Below are 20,736 nucleotides of genomic sequence, written 5' to 3'. Positions count from 1 at the left end.
AGGTTGAACAGTTATAGACTTGCATTTATCTTATGACACTACACAGACTTTACGTATTTATGCTGTGTTCAGTCAGTTAAGAATCTAGTTATGGGGCAGGGATTTTGTTTAGTTTCAAACATGAGCTCTTAATACAGACACTTCAGATTGTTATAAAACATGGTTTCTTTCTAGACAAGACTATAAAGTTGTGGAAAATTAGTGAACGTGATAAAAGAGCAGAAGGTTACAACCTAAAAGATGAAGATGGCAGACTACGCGATCCCTTTAGAATCTCTTCTCTACGGGTAAGCGATTGCACATGTTTAGAAATTGCTCATCTCCATGGGCAGCTCACGTACCCATTGACTTTAATGGCAGGCGGTGATGAGGACGAACCTCCCTAGCGTCACCCACGATGCTAGGGAGGCTCGTCCCTGTCACTGGCTGCGACGCCAGATGTTTTCATCCACGCAACGAGGAGATGCAGCACTGGCCGTGCAGGCTTCAGAAGCAATGAGGTTGCCAGGGAGCGAGGTAAGTACATTGTGTGAGAGGGGCCGGGGCATTTCAGGGGTCGGATAACCCTTTTTAAGGGAGGGGATAACTCCCATCTCCAAAAAGGAGGCCATTGACCCCCAACACATGGCTGCTGTTCCAAAAAAAACCAAGCAAGCTTGCCCAGCTATTTTTATGGAACTCCCATAGAAGTGAAATGCCAGGAGTTGGGTGGGTGGAAATCTTTGGGATAGATTGCAGGTCCCAGAGGTGGAACCCAGATCTAGACGAAATTTATGGCATAAGGTGTTATATTTAATAAACTTTGTACAGGGATTTTATTCTCACTTGTACTTATTTCATATTTCCCTTTTCTCATTCTAGGTGCCAATATTGAAACCCATGGACCTAATGGTTGAAGCAAGTCCACGGAGGATATTTGCAAATGCACATACATATCATATAAACTCTATTTCAGTTAATAGTGACCATGAAACATACCTCTCTGCAGATGACCTGAGAATTAATTTATGGCATTTAGAAATTACAGATAGAAGTTTTAGTATCCTTTTCTGGTGAAGACCGTTTGTAAAGTTTTTGTTTTACTTTTGGCTTCCAGCTTTTTTTCCTTACACTTTACATTGCCACCTTTGGTAAATGAAGACTCTACAGAGGATCCTGGATGAAGTGTATCGTCCCAGGAATTTAGTTATTTTATTTCTCTGAATCTACATCCAATTGCTTTGAGAGTGGAGAAAGATATCTAACGTGTCACTATAAATTCCCAGAAGCTTGTGAAAATATGTACCCTTCAAAATTCACATTTTAATTGTCTATATTTGCTGTTGACTTGATGTTGTATTTGCTTGTAATGTCTCTGGGTTCCTGTGTTTTTGTTTTGTTTTTTTGTAGTAGTAGATCTCTTTAGGGGTAGAGCCACACTCTGCTTTTGCGCGGCAGTTTTTGATGCATCTTTTTGAGCCAAAGTAATTAGTGGGTTGAAAAGGAAGGACTGATGCTTCTCCTTCCTTCTTAATCCACCTCTGGCTTTGGCACAAACTGCCACACAAAAGCTGCGTGCGACACCTCCCAGTGGCTTTTTAAACCTATTATTCTTCCCCGCCTATGTTTCTTTTCGAGCCCGGAGGATAAAGACCTTAACCACATTGCCAGACATTGTAGATATTAAGCCTGCTAACATGGAGGAACTGACAGAAGTCATCACAGCTGCTGAATTCCACCCTCACCAATGCAATGTGTTTGTCTACAGCAGTAGCAAAGGAACAATTAGACTTTGTGACATGCGGGACTCTGCACTCTGCGATAGACATTCAAAATGTAAGTTCCCAAAGAGCGTCCTTTTTATGATGTCTGGGTGATTGGATAACCCCTTTATAGGGGTTGTGCTATGACTGATTTCAAATGAAAAATTAGACACCATTTAGTACATGAGTCTCTTTCTAACAAAGCTAAAAGCAGCCCTGTACATTACATAGATCCAGAGATCACTCCATTCATTGCTCTAATAGATTCTCTTCAGGCTGGCAGCTCAGGGGTATGTCCTTTCTGCTACAGCTCAGGGGGGTGTCCTTGCTGTTGCATCTCTATCACAACTCAAGGGGTGTCCTTTATGGTCTAGCTCTCCCTGTATCAGTCAGAGCATCTATCAGTAGTTGCAACTGATGGCAGTAGAAGGATGGAACTGAGCATGTGTGACTATGCTCAATGAGCTTGGTAGGTGTATGTGCTTATTACAGTACAGATTATAATGGAGTAAAGAGAACATACCACAACTTGGAGCATCTTTGTAACCAAATTAGGCTACTTTCATACCAGCATTTTTGCTTGATCCATCATGGATCAGCCAAAGCACTTCCGTCATGATAATACAAACGTCTGCATCTGTTATGAACAAATCCGGTTGTATTATCTTTACACTAGCCATGACTGATCCATCATGCACACTATTGAAAGTCCAATGGGGGACGGATCCGTTTTCTTTTGTGTCCGAGAAAATGGACCCGTCTCTATTGACTTAAATTGTGAGTCCTGACTCCTCCGTCTTGCTCCGCACCACATCGGACAAAAAACGCTGCTTGCAGCGTTGTTCTGTCCACAATGGGGACGTAACCAAACTGAATGGAATGCATTCTGGTGCATTTAGTTTTGTCCCCATTAACAATGAATGGGGACAAAGGGGAAGCGTTTTCCATCGCAATTGAGATCATAGCGCAGATGTGAAAGTAGCCTTAGTAAGTTTTTCCAAACTGAATGATAGTGAAATAACATTTATTGTTGGCACAACCCCATTAGCTGCCAATATGCCTTTTTTAAATAAGGTTTCTACAATCGTGTTTTTTTTTTTTTTTTCCATTGGGAATCCCTGCATGGTCAGTTCCTTGGACCCTAGGATCCAGTGTAGTGACCCACATCATAATGTATATAGGGGTATGCTAATGCACAAGTGTGAAATAAAAATATTTAACTGTAATTCCTTAGTGAGATAAAAAAAAATTATAAAAATTTTGAAATGATTATGAAGGACGATTTATAGAAGTAAAACGGTACATTTTCTTGTGCATACAATGACTGTCCACGCGACCTTAACCTGAAGAATTAAGAGGTTAGATTAAAACATGGACAGTATACAATATAAAGAATTTATTATTTATTTCTAAATTTGCTCCACCATAAAAATCTATAAAGTATGTAAGCGCCCCCACGCAACACCAAATACTACAGTCTCTCCTGCCGAATACAAGGCTTTTAATGGAAGAAAATAGCGATGTTTCTTAACCACTTACCGACCACCCATTGACTATAAGCTCCCTTGGGCGGTCAGTTTATCTCTGAATGAATGTTCTGGAATGTCCATTCAGAGATGGCAGCTGCATGCTTATCCTGCAGCTGCCAAGCGGGGGACCCGCTGTCTGTGACAGCAGGGCACCCCAGAGAGAAGGCAGGGACTGTTCCTGTGTCCCTGCCTTCTAGATCGCTGTATACACAGCGCTCAACAAGCCCTGTGTATACAGATCAGGAAGCACTAAGGGCTTCCTATCCCAGTGGTCATGTGATCGCCGGGCCTGGGAGGGTGTAGGAGCTGTCGGGTCTTCCACAGACCTCGATCAGTCCTGCAGCATACTGCTGTACAGCCTCTCTGGGGGGTGTATTTCCCCTGTAACTGGGGCTACTATGTCAAATGTAAAAAAAAAAAAATCACATTTGATATCGCTGCGTCCGTAACAATTGGCCCTACAAAAATATCACATGATCTTCCCCTTATCGAGTGAACGGTGTAAAAAAAGTCACCTCACAAAAAACATCAATCAAAAAGTCGGCTGTACCCCAAAATGTTAGCAATAAAAACGTCACCTCGTCCCACAAAAAACAAGGGATCGGTTCTATAAAAGAACTGGTTCTATAAAAATAGCACATGACCTACCTCATGAAGTGAACGGTGTAAAAAAATATAAAAATGACACCAAACAGCTTTTTTTTTTTATGACTTCACCTCACAAAAATGAGAGAAAAAGCAACCAGGAAGCCAAATCTATGCCAAAATGGTGCCAATAAAAATGAGTGTCTCGCACAAAATAAGCCCCCACGCAGCTCATTCAGCAAAAAATAAAAGTTATTGCTCACCGGTTTCTTGTAAAAAAAAACAAAAAAACACCCAAGTCTTAAAAATTCTATGAAACACCTGTTGAGCGAAGTGCTTGCTACACCCCTTAAAAATTCCTTGGGTGGTATAGTTTGCAAAATGTGGTCACTTTTTAGGGGTTTTCACTGTGGTTATACCTCAGATCCTCTTCAAATGAAACATGGTGCCCAAAGACCATTCCAGCAAAATCTGCCCTCCGAAAAACCAAACCATATGGCGCTCCTTGCCTTCTGTGCCCTGCCGTGTGCCCAAACAGCAGTATAAGACCACATATGGGCTGTTTCTGAAAACTGCAGAATCAAGGTAATAAATATTGAGGTTTGTTTTGTTAACCCTTGATGAGTTCCAGGAAATAATTGGTTAAAATGGAAAATCTGCAAAAAAGTGACATTTTGAAATTTCACCTCTATTTTGCTTAAATTCCTGTGGAATACCTAAAGGGTTAACAACATTTCTAAAACCAGTTTTGAATAGTTTGAGGGGTATCCCTTCTAAAATGGGGTTATGTATCGGTTGGTTCTATTATGTAAGCCCCACAAAGTGACTTCAGAACTGAACTGGTCCTTTAACCCCTTAAGGACACAGCCTTTTTACACCTTAGGACCAGGCCATTTTTTGCAAATCTGACCAGAGTCACTTTAAGTGCTGATAACTTTAAAACGCTTTGACTTATCCAGGCCATTCTGAGATTGTTTTTTCGTCACATATTGTACTTCATGACACTGGTAAAATGAAGTCAAAATTTTTTATTTTTTTTGCACCAAAAAATACCTAATTTAACAAAAATTTGGAAAAATTTGCAAATTTCAAAGTTCCAGTTTCTCTACTTCTGTAATACATAGTAATACCCCCAAAAATTGTGATGACTTTACATTCCCCATATGTCTACTTTATGTTTGAATTGTTTTGGGAATGATATTTTATTTTTTGGGGATGTTATAAGGCTTAGAAGTTTAGAAGCAAATCTTGAAATTTTTCAGAAATTTACAAAAACTCAATTTTTAGGGACCAGTTCAGGTCTCAAGTCACTTTGCGAGGCTTACATAATAGAAACCACCCAAAAATGACCCCATCTAAGAAACTACACCCCTCAAGGTATTCAAAACTGATTTTGAATACGTTGTTAACCCTTTAGGTGTTGCACAAGAGTTATTGGCAAATGGGGAGGAAATTTGAGAATTTTTTTTTTTTGTCTAATTTTTCATTTTAACCCATTTTTTCCACTAACAAAGCAAGGGTTAACAGCCAAACAAGACTATCTTTATTGCCCTGACTCTGCCGTTTACAGAAACACCCAATATGTGGCCGTAAACTACTGTACGGCCACACAGCGGGGCGTAGAGTGAAAGGTGCGCCGTTTGGTTTTTGGAAGGCTGATTTTTATGGACTGGTTTATTTACACCATGTCCCATTTGAAGCCCCCTGATGCACCCCTAGTGGAGAAACTCCCTAAAAGTGACCCCATCTAAGAAACTACACCCCTCAAGGTATTCAAAACTGATTTTACATACGTCGTTAACCCTTTAGGTGTTGCACAAGATTTAATGGAAAATAGAGATACAATTTCAAAATTTCACTTTTTTTGGCAGATTTGCCATTTTAATATTTTTTTTCCAGTTACAAAGCAAGGGTTGACAGCCAAACAAAACTCAATATTTATGGCTCTGATTCTGTAGTTTACAGAAACACCCCATATGTGGTCGTAAACAGCTGCACGGGCACACGGCAGGGCGCAGAAGGAAAGGAATGCCATACGGTTTTTGGAAGGCAGGTTTTGCTGGACTTTTTTTTTTACACCATGTCCCATTTGAAGCCCCCCTGATGCACCCCTAGAGTAGAAACTCCAAAAAAGTGACCCCATTTTAGAAACTACGGGATAGGGTGGCAGTTTTGTTGGTACTAGTTTAGGGTACATATGATTTTTGGTTGCTCTATATTACACTTTTTGTGCGGCAAGGTAACAAGAAATAGCTTTTTTGGCAGTGTTTTTTTTTTTGTTATTTACAACATTCATCTGACAGGTTAGATCATGTGGTAATTTTATAGAGCAGGTTGTTACGGACGCGGCGATACCTAATATGTATACATTATTTTTTTTTTTATGTACGTTTTACACAATGATTTCATTTTTAAAACAAAAAAAATGTTTTAGTGTCTCCATAGTCGAAGAGCCATCGTTTTTTCAGTTTTTGGGCGATTATCTTAAGTAGGGTCTCATTTTTTGCGGGATGAGATGACTGTTTGATTTGCACTATTTTGGGGTGCATATGACTTTTTGATCGCTTGCTATTACACTTTTTGTGACGTAAGATAACAAAAAATGGCTTTTTTTACACCGTTTTTATTTTTATTTTTTTACGGTAGTCACCTGAGGGGTTAGGTCATGTGATATTTTTATAGAGCCGGTCGATACGGACGCGGCGATACCTAATATGTATACTTTTTTATTTTTTATTTATGTAAGTTTTACACAATGATTTCATTTTTGAAACAAAGAAAATGATGTTTTAGTGGTTCCATAGTCTAAGAGCCATAGTTTTTTCAGTTTTTGGGCGATTATCTTAAGTAGGGTCTCATTTTTTGCGGGATGAGATGACGGTTTGATTGTTACAATTTTGGCATACATGCGACTTTTTTGATCACTTTTATTACCTTTTTTTGGGAAGTAAGGTGGACAAAATTTCAATTTCATCATAGTTTTTTATTTTTTATTTTTATGGCGTTCACCGTTCGGGTAAAGTAACATGACCGTTTTATAGATCAGGTCGTTACGGACGCGGCGATACTAAACATGTGTAGGGAATTTAATTTTTAATCAGTGATAAATGTGTTTTTGGATTTTTCACTTTTTTTTTCACTTTTTTTTTGACCCAGACCCACTTGGTTCTTGAAGATCCAGTGGGTCTGATGTCTGTATAATACAGTACTGTACTCTATATAGGGTACTGCACTGTATTTTACTTACACTGAACAGATCTATGCTTTCAGCACAGATCTGTTCAGCACCGTACGGACCGCTGTATGGAAAGGGTTAAACGGCTGACATCGCATCACCGATGTCAGCCGTTTATACCAGGGTGCCAGCAATGTGCTGGCACCCTGGTATACCCACTGTACACCAACGATTACGCAATAGGAGGCGGGCGGGGGATCGCGATCCCGCCTGCCGCACTGCCCGCCTCCCGCACCGCCCCCACCGCCCGCAACACCCCCCCCCCCCCCCTGCACCTCCCACCGGGCTAAAATCATTCAGAGGTGCAGGGGGGGTGATAAATATATATTTTCGCCACACTAAAGTTTCTGATCGCCGCGGTCAGGGACCGCAGCGATCAGAAACTGCAGAAAGCGCAACAAACCGCAGGTCTGAATTGACCTGCGGTTTGTTGCGATCGCGGACATGGGGGGGGGTCACGGGACCCCCCCGCGCATTTAGCCGAGGTGCCTGCTCAATGATTTGAGCAGGCACCTTGTTCCGATCACAGCCGGCCGCACGGCAGTGATCGGAACAACACATGACGTACCGGTACGTCATGTGTCCTTAAGGACTCGGGAAACATGCCGTACCGATACGTCATGTGTCCTTAAGGGGTTAAAGTTGACTTTGGAAATTTTCTTAAAAATTTCTAAAATTGTTTCTAAAATTCTAAACCTAGCGTCCTAATAAAATTACATTACTAAAATGATGCCAACATAAAGTAGACATATGGGTAATAATATTTTGAGGCATCACTATTCAAATTTAGAAAACAGTTAATTTATTCACATTTCCGTGTAGATAGAGATATATATATAAATTTTATTATAGTAAAACATATTGAATCAAATTTGCCATTAACATGTAGTACAATCTCTGAATGGCTTTGATAAGTGTTCCAAAGTTATTACCACATAAAGTGACCCATGTCAGATTTGCAGAATTAGGCCTGGTCAGGAAGGGGGTAAATTGCCCGGTCTGGAAGTGGTTAAAGAGGGCAGCCATGTTTTTCTAGTCTTGAACAATCGCTTGCCCCTCGTAATTAGCTGCTCTGTATGAATGGGCAACAAAATTAGAACCAGAAATTAACACAAGTTGTAATAGCAGTTGGGAGCAGTTCTGAGCTTATTTATCCACCTGTAGTCGACCTACATTTTATTATAAGTTTTTATATATTATTGAATCTGTCGTTCCACCAGCAGAAGGGGTTTGATAATAGAGCAGGGAATACAAGGGTTGTGTAGTATAGAGATTTCTGTTTTGGGGAATGTATTGTCAGATACAGATTAGGCTACTTTCACACTCCGATTTGGTGCGGATCCGTCATGGATCTGCACAAACGCATCCGTTTGGATCCATCTTGGCGATGTTAAAGATAATACGTCTTGAACACCCATTGAAGGTCAATGGGGGACGGATCTGTTTTCTATTGTTCCAGATTGTGTCAGTGAAAACGGATCCGTCCCCTTTGACTTGCATTGTGTGCCAGGACGGATCCGTTTGGCTCAGTTTCATCAGATGGACACCAAAATGCTGCAAGCAGCGTTATGGTGTCCACCTCCAGAGCGGAATGGAGACTGAACGGAGGCAAACTGATGCATTCTGAGCAGATTCCTATCCATTCAGAATGCATTAGGGCAAAACTGATCTGTTTTGGACCGCGTGTGAGAGCCCTGAACGGATCTCACAAACGGAAACCCAAACACCACTGTGAAAGTAGCCCATTTTTCATTTTTACTATGATCTTATTATCGAGAGCAAAGGGTCTTTTCACACAGCTGCTGCAATGTGCGTTTACCTTACTCACTGGTACATAGGCTAATGAGTCTGTCAGCAGTATGCACCATGTAGGGGCTGGAGAGCAGTACAGACGTGCCTTTTGTGGAGCTTTTTGCATCAGGACTAATGTGAATATGAACTTTGACAGTACCTGCACACGGGGGGCATTTTTGTATGCAGCCCCTACCTAGTTTACCATGGACAAAAGTGTTGACACTCTAAGCCATAGGCTCCTCTAACCCCAAGGCAGGACAAAATGACTCTTTTGGCCTCTGATTTTCGCTGGGGTTTCTATTTATTTATTTTTACTTTAACCACTTCAGGACTCAGCCCTATTTCACCTTAAGGACTTGGCCATTTTTTGCAAATCTGACCAGTGTCACTTTAAGTGCTGATAACTTTAAAACGCTTAAACTTATCCAGGCCATTCTGGGAGTGTTTCTTCGTCACATATTGTACTTCATGACACTGGTAAAAAGAAGTTTAAAAAAAAAAAAAGCATTTTTATTTAAAAAAAAATTACCAAAAATTTGTTAATAAATTTAGCAAATTTCCAAGTTTCAATTTCTCTACTTCTATAATACATAGTACTACCTCCAAAAATAGTTATTACTTTACATTCCCCATATATCTACTTCATTTTTGGATCATTTTGGGAATGATATTTTATTTTTGGGGATGTGACAAAGCTTAGAAGTTTAGATACAAATCTTGACATTTTTCAAAAACCCAATTTTTAGGGACCAGTTCAGGTCTGAAGTCACTTTGCGAGGCTTACATAATAGAAACCACCCAAAAATTACCCCATTCTAGAAACTACACCCCTCAAGGTATTCAAAACTGATTTTACAAACGTCGTTAACACTTTAGGTGTTTCACAAGAATTAATGAAAAATAGAGATACAATTTAAAAATTTCACTTTTTTGGCAGATTTTCCATTTTATTAATTTTTTTCTAGTTACAAAGCAAGCGTTAACAGCCAAACCAAACTCAATATTTATTTTTTTTCCCCCCTATTTTTTACTTCTTCTTTTTTTTTTTTACTTTATTTGGGGAAAATGAAGTTTTTGTTTATTTTTACTTGAAATGTAATTTTTTTTTTGGGGGGGGGGGGGGGGGGACTTATTTATTTTTTTTTACTTTTTTTTTTTTTTTTTGTCCCACTTCGGGACTTGAACTTTTGGGGGTCTAATCCTTTACAATGCATTCCAATACTTCTGTATTGGAATGCATTGGCTGTATGAGTAATACTGTGTGTATTACTCATACAGCTTCCGGCCTGTGAGATCCAGGGGGCTGGATCTCAGTCTTGTCACCGGAAGGCAGTGTGATGCCTTCCTTAGGCATCGTGCTGCCTTCCATGCCATCGGGTCCCCCCTACAGCCGCATGGGGACCCGATGGCATCGCCGCCGCAAACCACAGGTAAAGCCGCAAACAGAAGGTCTGAATTGACCTGCGACACGGGGGCGATCGCCGGAACTGCCCGCCGGATCCAGCAATACGGACGCAAACTGATGGCATTTGTCATACGGATCAGGATCCTGATCCGTATGACAAATGCATTGAAATGCCAGATCCGTCTCTCCGGTGTCATCCAGAAAAACGGATCCGGCATTTCTTTTTTTCGGTCTGAGCATGCGCAGACCGCAATGCCGTATCCGTTTTGCCGGAACACTCGGGCCAGATCCGCCATTTAATGCATTTCAATGGGAAAAAATGCCTGATCCGGCATTCCGGAAAGTGTAAGGTATTATCTCTGTCTGGAAAAGGCAAAAAGACTGAACTGAAGACATCCTGATGCATCCTGAACGGATTGCTCTCCTTCAGAATGCATGAGGATGAAACCGATCAGTTATTTTCTGGTATTGAGCCCCTAGGATGGAACTCTATGCCGGAAAAGAATAACGCTAGTGTGAAAGTACCCTTATTCTAAAGATGCTTAAAGAAATTAAGCAGTAAGACATTGGGCATGTTCTCCAGTGTAAATATACATATGTTTTTATCTATTTCAGTTTTTGAGGAACCTGAAGACCCGAGCAGCAGGTCATTTTTCTCTGAAATCATCTCTTCGATATCTGATGTCAAGTTCAGTCACAGTGGTCGCTATATGATGACAAGAGATTACTTGTCTGTCAAAGTGTGGGACCTCAACATGGAGAGCAGACCAGTAGAAACATATCAGGTTTGTATACTAATACAGATATTGTGTTTCTTGCTTAACCCCTTAGTGACCACCAACACGACTTTTTACAGCGGTCACCAAGGAGCCTTAGACTAGGCCATCGTAAAAAGCAATGCTCAGGCTGGACCGCTGCCAAGGGTCTTTTGTGCCACGGAGAATGGGGGCACGGCTGTAATGTTAGTCACGCTCCTACTCTAATTGCCCAAACTGGCAGGAGCGCCGATCCGGGCTGTTTAACCCCTTACGTGCCACAGGCAATGGCGCCCGCAGCATGTAAGTTGTTTCAAAGGGCGCGGACTCCCTTGGTCTCATCAGTGCCACCGCAAATGAGATCGCAGGGTGCCGATGCCAGTGCAGGCCTGTCTCCAGAATTTCCTAGCAGACTGTACCTCTCTGGCAATAAACTGCAATGTACTTTAGAAGCGATGGCTTATTATATTCCCCTTGTAAGACTATTAAATGTTTTTTTTTTTAACTTACAAATTTGACAATTCCATTAATGAAAAAAATAAGATTTTCAATGTAAAAATAAAATCTCTTCACCACAAAAAAGGAATAAAAAGCGATCAGAAAGTGTTATGTACCCCAAAATGATACCAATGAAAACAAGTCGCCCAGCAAAAAATCAAGCCCTCACACAGCTCCATCAAAAGAAATATAAAAAAGTTGAGTCTTGGGATGTGGCGATGCAAAAAATGTTCTGCTTTTTAAAGGGAGTCTGTCAGTTTGACAATATAAACTAATGGGCCTAGCCTTTTGCTGGTCCCGCCCTGTATGGCCGTTTCATCATCCCGAGATCCGGCGCAGTTCACCGGTGGCCTGGGCATGCGCACTGCGATGCCCATTTTGGGCATTGGCTTCGCTTTATGTTGTGCACCGGCAAACTGCGCAAAACCAGCATCGAGGAGGTGGAGCGGAGGCAAGCAGAACGAGAGAGAGGCAAGTATATCCCCATCACTGTGCGCATGACCGGGCTGGGGGTGAACTGCGCATGCGCCGCATCTCGGACATTACTTGGGATGATTAAACGGCCATACAGGGCAGGACCAGCAAGAGGCTGGGGAGGGGTAATATGAAAAGAAGGCAGAGCAGCCTCTGCACCTACAACAATAACCCTGTCCCTGGGAACTTGTGAGCCCTCATTTGCATATGGATTAAACATTAGTCTTTTCAGCTGTTGAAGTCAGAAGAATAAAAGAAGGGTACCATTGGAATCTTGTGTAGTTGTGCTAGAGCGCCATGTAAGCAGTTTATATTGTCAAATTGTGGTGACGGACTCCCTTTGTGCTAAAAAAATGAATGCCTAAAAACTTTTTTTTGTCTCATCTCCCACAAACATTTTAATATAAATCTCTACATAGATGGAAGAATAGAAACATAGCTCTTGGAGGATGAAAAAAATAAAATAAATCTGTGAGCCTATTGACACCACTGGCATTAATGCGATGGCTTTAGCACTGCCCTTAGCCTGTAAAACTGCAAGGGCATTGCTAAAGCCTGCCCGTTAGTGCCAGTGAAGTCACTGGGAACACTGCTAGGCTGAAGCTTCTGCCTAGCAGTGTAAAAATAAAAAATAAAGCGGCCTTTGTTCTGTGTGATGCGGCTCCGTGTCTCTGCTGTCCGGAGCGGGGCTTGGCTATCCTACACTCAGCGGATTCCATGCACTGCATCCACTTGTGTGAAAGAGCCCTAAGGGGTTAATAAATGAGATGTATTCATGCATGTTTTTATTTTTTAATAGGTTCATGAATATCTTCGAAGTAAGCTTTGTTCCCTCTATGAAAATGACTGCATTTTTGACAAGTTTGAATGCTGCTGGAATGGATCTGACAGGTTTGTTACCGAGCGTTTTCTCCAAACAGTTGTAGAGTGCGGAATAATTTTTAGGAAAGGGCTCAGTGGGTTAAAACAAAAGTAATGACTTAAAAAGCATCCGTTCACTGGTTCTGGCTTGGCTCTAATACGTTATCTACTAGGTTAGACTTGCATATAGTACATAGTACTTTTTTGGTAGAGTCCTAGCACAATGCTGATCATCTGTTTCGTAGGGAGTCGCCACCATGCTCCCTTGTTGTTCTGGGGAGCACAGCCAGCCTTTCAAACACAACTCGGTATGTAGTACAGCGGCTTTGCTTGGCATTGCAGCTCAGCCCCATTCACCTCAATGGGGCTGAGCTGCACCTCGGCCATGTGACCATTGTACGGTGACATCACATGGCCTAGGAAGAGACTGCAGGGATCACTGTGTGCCCGGCCTCCTCTAACAGTTGATCAGCAGGGAGTGCTGGGTGTCGGACCCTGCTGATCTGATCTTGATGACCTATTCTGAGGTGATTAGGGGTTATTTTCGCAGTTTGTGTATTTTACGTTTGTAATCGATTAAACTATGACAGTACACAATGAGTTGTCTTCAATTTATTTGCAATGTATGATGGGCAAGCTGTATGACTGACTGATGTAATATCATCTTGATTCTCTGTCAATGAAAAACTATTGGATTTAAAATAAATAATGCAATGTGTAAGGTCTTGCCCCCACTCATGATCCTTTTTTATGTGTCTTTCACCAGTGCGATTATGACTGGCTCTTACAACAACTTCTTCAGAATGTTTGACAGAAACACCCGCCGGGATATCACCTTGGAAGCATCTAGAGAGAGTAGCAAACCTCGTGCCATTTTAAAGCCAAGGAAAGTCTGTACCGGCGGTAAGAGGAAGAAAGACGAGATCAACGTTGACAGCCTAGATTTCAACAAAAAGATTCTACACACTGCATGGCACCCAAAAGAAAATATTATCACTGTTGCTGCCACCAATAATTTGTATATATTTCAGGACAAAATTAATTAAAGATGGCATTTTTTTTTTCTTATTTTTTTTTTTATGTTCTTTTTTTTTTTTTTGAGGGCGAAGTCTTGTTCTTGCATAGTTAAACCTAGTTTATCTGTAAAAGATCAGATCTCGCTGTCCTTCCAGTAAAGAGCATGGATGCACTTCCCTCTGTAGAAAAGAATAACAAAAAAAAAGGAAAAAAATAATTGTAGAAGCTGACCTGGATTTTCTTTCACGGTAGCGCTATGCTATCAGTGGTGTGAAAGAGATGGCCCAGTGTCCATTTCTCAAAGTGCAGATCCGATTGAGGCTGGTGCTCTACATGGAAGTCACTCTAGGACTTTCTCCCATTTCATAGACCAATAGTTACCGCAGGGAAAACAGGATTTCTTTTTCTTTTTTTCCCCCCCTCTGCTTTACATTAATTGGGTCTTAACATGCATAGTGTTAATGCCTGTAACATTCCTTCTCTGGCTTTTTCTTAGATATTTTTACATTTTGGCACTTAAAACTGGGCTTAAGTTTATGGTTTTCATGTTTTATTTTATTTTTTTGTCCAGTGTATACTTACTGTATTAATTAACCACACCTCCTTGTGGAAACCACTTAATAAAATAACAAAGTATAAAAAAGTGTTTTTAAATTTGGTCTTACGTATTCAGTCTTTTACATTTTTTTTCATTTGCATGTTCCTTGGTCAGCTCCTACAGACGTGAAGGCATTACAGACCTATATTTTGTTTTTCTTTACGATATGTTGCATTCCAAATGTGCAATTATTCAGAAGAAAATTTAGTCGCAGTTCCTTTATGGAATACACCTGCCATAGCCGAAACACGTGGGGAAACCATTTTGCTGCATGGTCAGCATTTAAAAATTAAATAACTAACTTTTTTTTTTTTTTTTTTCTTTACTGAGTAGACATAGATTACATAGACCCTGATGAATGAAAATAAAAAAAATTGGGGATTTTGCACAGTATTATGCATAACTGTTATAATATGTAGACCACCATTGACTAAATCATACCTAATGTGCATTATTTTATGATTTATATATTTTTCTAGGTTTTTTATATATATTTTTTCATGTCTTTTCTGTCATTGCACTTCAAGTCAGTGTTTCTATTTAATTTGCAAATGCCAAACTTTTATTTTTTATTTTTTATTTTTCCTTCAAACATAAAAAGATAGCCACAACGAACAAATGGGTTTAACTGTTGGGGAAAAAACATAACGCTCAAGTCAGTTTCCTAAAGCTAGGTAGTACAGTTCAGTAGCAAGAACTGGTACCAAGTTTGACAGTTTTGTGACTCCATGATGACAAGATGATGTGTCGACCTGCAGTCTTCAGTAGGATCAATGGTCAATTATGGTAATATGCAAGAACAAAATATGTACCTCATCCCTGATTAATCTCTAGAATGCCACTCTTCACATATGGCTGAGCTAAAACCTGAAATTCAGAGTTTTTAAATAAATATTTAAAGAAAAAATATGGAAGCGGGAGGTGGTAAAATCTTGTATATCGGTTGTGACACTATTTCCAAATGCGAATTTTTATTTTTTTTGTTTTTTTTCCTTTGGCCATGAAATCTGACCACATACATTAAAGAACACAAGTAGGCCTATACAACAGGATTGTATATATTTGTTCAGTTATTTTGACCAAAAAAGTTTAATAAATTTTAAATGTTTACCTGAATTTGAATTGTCTACGGTAGTTTTTTGTTAGTTTGGTACTTGATTGAAATGATTCCGGCACCCCACCCGATCAGCTGTTGGAAGAGGCCATGGTGCTGTGTGAGCACTTAGGCCTCTTTCCAGGCCAGTGATGTCACCGTACATTGATCACATGGTCTAGACCAGTGATAGGCAAACTGCGGCTCTCCAGCTGTTGCAGAACTACAACTCCCAGCATGCAAAGTCTGCCTACAGCAGGGCATGGTGGGAGTTGTAGTTTTGCAACAGCTGGAGAGCCACAGTTTGCCTATCACTGGTCTAGACACTGCTCAGTCCTATTTAAGTGAATGGAGCTGAGCTGCAATACCAAGCACAGCTGCTATCTAAGGGACAGCGCTGTGCTTGGTAAGCTGCAAGGAGAGAGCAGTGCTCTCCAGAGCTCCAGTGAGTGCAGCAGCCTTTTCAAACAGCTGATCGGAAGGAGTTTTGGGAGTTGGATCCCTGCCAATCTGATATTGATAACCTATCCTGAGGATAGGCCATCAGTACAGTATAAAAATTTGGATAACCCCTTTAAAAATTAAAATCGCACCCTTTCCCAATTTTACATAAAAACTAAACCTAATGGGTATCGCCATGTCTGAAAATGTCCAAACTATCAGACTATAAAAATATTTTTCCAGCACGGTGAGCAAGTGGTTATGAATGGTATCACAACTTGACTCTATTCACTTCAGTGGGGCTGAGCAGTGTCTAGGCCATGTGATCGATGAATGTTACATCACATGGCCTAGGAAAAGCTGGAGAAAGCCGTGGCGCTACTGTGAGCGCCACTGCTGTCTCAAACAGCTCATCGGCGATGGTCCCAGGTGTCGGACCCCCACCAGATACTGATGACCTATCCACAGGATGGTAGATAAGAAAAGGTTTCACAGCAGCATATACAGTGTGACTTTTATTGGGTACCAAGAGTGCACACACAGCAATATGACGTTTAGGCTACGCAGTAGCCTTTCTCAAGTATACTGCCTTTATAAGTTGCCTTATTTTTCCCCTCAATAAGACTCGCCTAAATTTTAGAGGAGGAAACTAAGAAAACAATATTTTTCATCAAGAGATCAGACATCAGATCAGACCCCCAAACCTCTCAGGAGATCTAGGGCGCCCTCCTGCAGTGCTGCACTGCAACCTGACGTAATACAGCGTCCGGTCCGGTGCACGTTCTGTCGGTCTACGCAGTCAGGACAGAGCATAGTGCAGCACCAGCAGAAGACCAGAGAGGTGAATATATTCACTGCTCCCCGGTCCTATTGTGTATACGCTACATAAGATGCACTGCCACTACCCCACACGCACTTTTGGGGGAATAAAAGTGCGTCTTATGGAGCAAAAAATACAGTAATCAATGGAATCCTTCCGTGTTAACGGACCTGGGAAACGGGGCGAAGAAGGCAACCTCCAGTACTTCTGTCATATTGGAATTCAATTCATTGTTAGGATTAGTTACGATTTTCCCTTACGCCCATGACAGTACCCTTGAGAGACTGTCTCCATCCAGAACAGGAAAAGGGAACTTTCACGTAGAGCTTTTAAGGAGGGGCTCTGCCCCTATACCACCAGTTCCTTTTTTCTTGTCCTGTGGATAGGACGTCTATGTGGAGAGCTAGGATCAGGTGTAGCATTTATAGGGTTACCTGGTGTGGCTTCAGACTCTACTAGGAGTCGCCTGCTAAGTCTGGGGCCAATCCTTCTGGGTTCTGGATGTGTTCTGTCGGGCCGGGGTTCCTGGGCAGTCCCAGCATAAACGGGAGGTGATGCTGGCATGCTAGATCCTCCTGGCGGTGTCCAGGAGGTCCGGGGCCTTTTCATTGCCTTCCTCCCGCGCCTGGAGCAACTTAGAGGCAGTGGGTGGGCTTAGAGTTTTCATGGCGACCTGGAAGTTGTGGGACGCAACTTCCAGTATTTGGAATGCATGTGGCTACACTGAAGGAGCGTTCCGGAAGTAAGGGGAGGGACATCCCCTGCTGCAAGGGCCGCATGGGAATGCCAGCAGGGACCCGACCTAGGGTATTTTTTATTAATCATTTTTATTGATTTTCTTGGTTTTATACATAAACAAGAAATAAAAAGACAGTAGCACATTGCAATTTGTAAAGAAAAATGTATACCCAGTTGGGTACAGCAATGGTCAAAGACCTCCCCTGAACGGCACCATACCCACACCTTATAGACACTATGTATCAAATATAGTTGTGAAAGTCTGTGCGTCTCGCACAATCATAACGAGGGGCTCAATTAGCACCTTCGACCACTGTGAATCAGTTGAGGGACCTAGATCTCGAGACCACTTCTCCTGTACTGATGATGGGAAATGTTCCTGGTGAAATTACAGCAGTAGTTTATAAAAAAAACAGATCACCCCTTTAGTTTCTCCCCCTCTTCTAATGTGTTCTGCCAACATAGATGTATGTATGGTATGGTCAGTTACCTTACTCTGTGGTGTTAAGGCATGTCGAAGTTGTAGGTATTGGTAGAAAACAGAGTTTGGGAAATCAAACTCAGCTTTTATTTGCTCAAAACTTTTAATTGCGCCATTAATGTACAACTGTGACATCCAATATATTTCTTTTTTCTCCCAAGTACCAAAACCAGTTAATCCCTTTAATTCTGCTAAGTTTTGATTATTCTAGAGTGGTGTAAGGGCATGATATCCCGAAAGTTTTGTGAGGTCTTTCAATTTCTGCCAATCTTTGCAGATGAGATGTATACTTGGGATATTGTCTGGGGGACGTATTACTGAGCAAACTTCTAGTATATATCCAGGTGGTCTCCCTCCCATCAAATAAGACACCAACTCGCCCACCGGACCCAGGCTGTCCAGTTGACCCCAAGTTTTACACTGTTGGGCTTGTGCCGCCAGAAAGTACAACCATGGGTTAGGAATCACTAACCCCCCATTGTCGTTATCTCTTTGTATAGTTTCTAAACTGATTCTCTGAGATTTTTTGTTCCGTATCAGGGATCTAAATAGATGGCGCATAGGTATCCACACAGAACTATCATGCAGTATGTAGAGGAACTGTGGCATCAGCTCCATCTTAACTAAGTTTGCTTGTCCTATGAGAGCGGCAGTTTACACCAACTGGCTACTTTCTTAGTGCTTCTGTCAAGTAATGGAAGCAAGTTCATATTACTATAATCTTGCAGTCTAGACGATACCTGCACCCCTAAATATTTAAATAAAAAGAGAAAAAGGTCCAGCTCGGTTAAAATGTTACCTTTGTTTTTAAGTGCAGATAAACTTTTCAAGTGGAGGTGCTCTATAGCCAACCCCCTCCTCAGTATGTGTATGTCATGAGTAAGGATCGCTACTGTCTCTGATCCGAAACATGTAGACTGGACTGTAACTGGCTTTTATCTGCACTGAAAAATAAAGGTAACATTTTAACCGAGCTGGACCTTTTTCTCTTTTTACTCAAGCAACGCTATGGTTCTTGGCCTGGTCCATGCCTGGTGTGACAGGATTTGAGCACGCCTATACTCCTTCTTTGCCTACCTAAATATTTAAAGGTATCTATTTGTGAGGGGGCGATCTTCTCTTTGAAGGATTCAGTCACAGGGTCTAAAGGTAGCATCACAGATTTTTCCCAATTTATGTTTAAGCCAGAATAAGTACCATAAACCTTAATTAGTTTCCTTACATGTGGCAGTGATTGTTTTAAATTACCTAAGAATAGCAACATGTCAGTGTAAAGCGCTATTTTTTTCTTTATACTTCCATATGTTAGACCCATCACTTTGAGATCCATACGTATCATCTGGGCCAAGGGTTCTATAGCCAACGCAAAGAGCATGGGTGACCAGGGACAACCCTGTGTTGTGCCCCTCTCCAAGGCGAATGCATCAGATAGCAACCCGTTTGTTCGTATACGGGCCCTTGATTGGCCATACAACAATTGTATCCAAGAAATAAATTTAGGGCCAAAACCCATCACCTCTATTGCCCCCCCATCTCACTTCTAGACATCTGCAGATTGAGATATAGTCTCCTGAATATTAATGGCTGTAGACATACCCGGCATAAAGCCAGTTTGATCACCATGAACCAGGTTAAGGATCGCTCTCACTAATCTATTAGCCAAGACTTTGGCCAAAAGTTTGACATCTGTACATAGCAAGGATATGGGCCGATAGGAGTCCGGACAGGTAGGATCTTTACCAGGTTTAGGCAACACTATTATTATTGCCTCTTCTGTGGAGTCAGGTAATTTGCCTATTGTTTCTGCCTGTTCAAATACTGCCAAAAGTTGTGGCAATACAAAATCCTTATATTTCTTTAGGAATTCCCCTGGTATGCCATCCGACCCTGGAGTCTTCTCATTTGGAAGTTCCCTTCACCCTCTCCTCAAACTCTTCTAAGCTTAGCGGTTCTTCAAGGCTTGCTCTCTGTTCTTCTGTCAGTACTGGCAGTCTTAGAGGCGCGAGATAGTTCTGAATCTCACTTTCACTACGCTGCAATCTATTGGAATATAATTGTTTATAGTAATCACTGAATACCTTGCGTGTGCCTGGACTTTCCGTTATCAAATCGCCCATCGTATCTCGCTTACACCCTATATAGGAAGAACCCTGTTGAGCCCTAATAATAGCCAGCATGTGTCCCACACTTTTCCAAATGCCCCCACAGTGGCACGACAGGAGGATACCCTGCCTCCCCAGGGACAAGAAACAACGTGGAGATCTTTAAATACTCCCCTTACCTGCTCCAGTTGTTTCCTATCCCTCTGGGACTAGCGTGGAGATTCACCTGTGGGAGTTCTTTTTTCCCTACAGAAGACCGCCGGCAGTTCGGATAGGGGAGCAGGATCGCGGGACTGTGGTGCGGTCCTCCCTGTCTCTCAGGTGCAAGTCCTCCAGTGGAGGCAGCCCCGGGCACCGCTTCCTGGTTACAGTTCTCGCGAGAGGAAGGCACGGGTCACGTGAGCGTAAGCTCACAGGCGCAGAAGAGTGACGTCCTTTCCCCTAGGATTTTTAAAAAAAATTGCGGGAATCGGCGGCGTCCTGAGATTCAGCCTGCAACATGTCGGCATCAGGAGAGGACGCAATGCGCAGACCCACGGATCCATCGAAGACCGGCAGCCCGGTAAGC

General features: G+C 41.8%; 1 protein-coding gene across 1 annotated transcript in view; it reads left to right on the top strand.

The window, feature by feature from the left end:
• The window catches only part of PPP2R2D (protein phosphatase 2 regulatory subunit Bdelta), a 43,453-nt gene extending 27,844 nt beyond the window's left edge, over positions 1-15,609 (top strand). The window contains exons 5-10 of the mRNA XM_044297506.1: positions 175-287; positions 862-1,039; positions 1,651-1,815; positions 10,906-11,075; positions 12,817-12,908; positions 13,645-15,609. Of these exons, the coding sequence (XP_044153441.1) occupies positions 175-287; positions 862-1,039; positions 1,651-1,815; positions 10,906-11,075; positions 12,817-12,908; positions 13,645-13,924 (998 nt within the window). The 3' untranslated portion in view covers positions 13,925-15,609. The remainder of the gene's footprint in view (positions 1-174; positions 288-861; positions 1,040-1,650; positions 1,816-10,905; positions 11,076-12,816; positions 12,909-13,644) is intronic.
• Positions 15,610-20,736: the final 5,127 nt, after the last annotated feature.

The sequence above is a fragment of the Bufo gargarizans genome, chromosome 6 (genome assembly GCF_014858855.1).
Source record: "Bufo gargarizans isolate SCDJY-AF-19 chromosome 6, ASM1485885v1, whole genome shotgun sequence".
Classification (NCBI taxonomy): Eukaryota; Metazoa; Chordata; class Amphibia; order Anura; family Bufonidae; genus Bufo; species Bufo gargarizans.
This window is presented reverse-complemented; position numbering and strand designations above follow the sequence as displayed.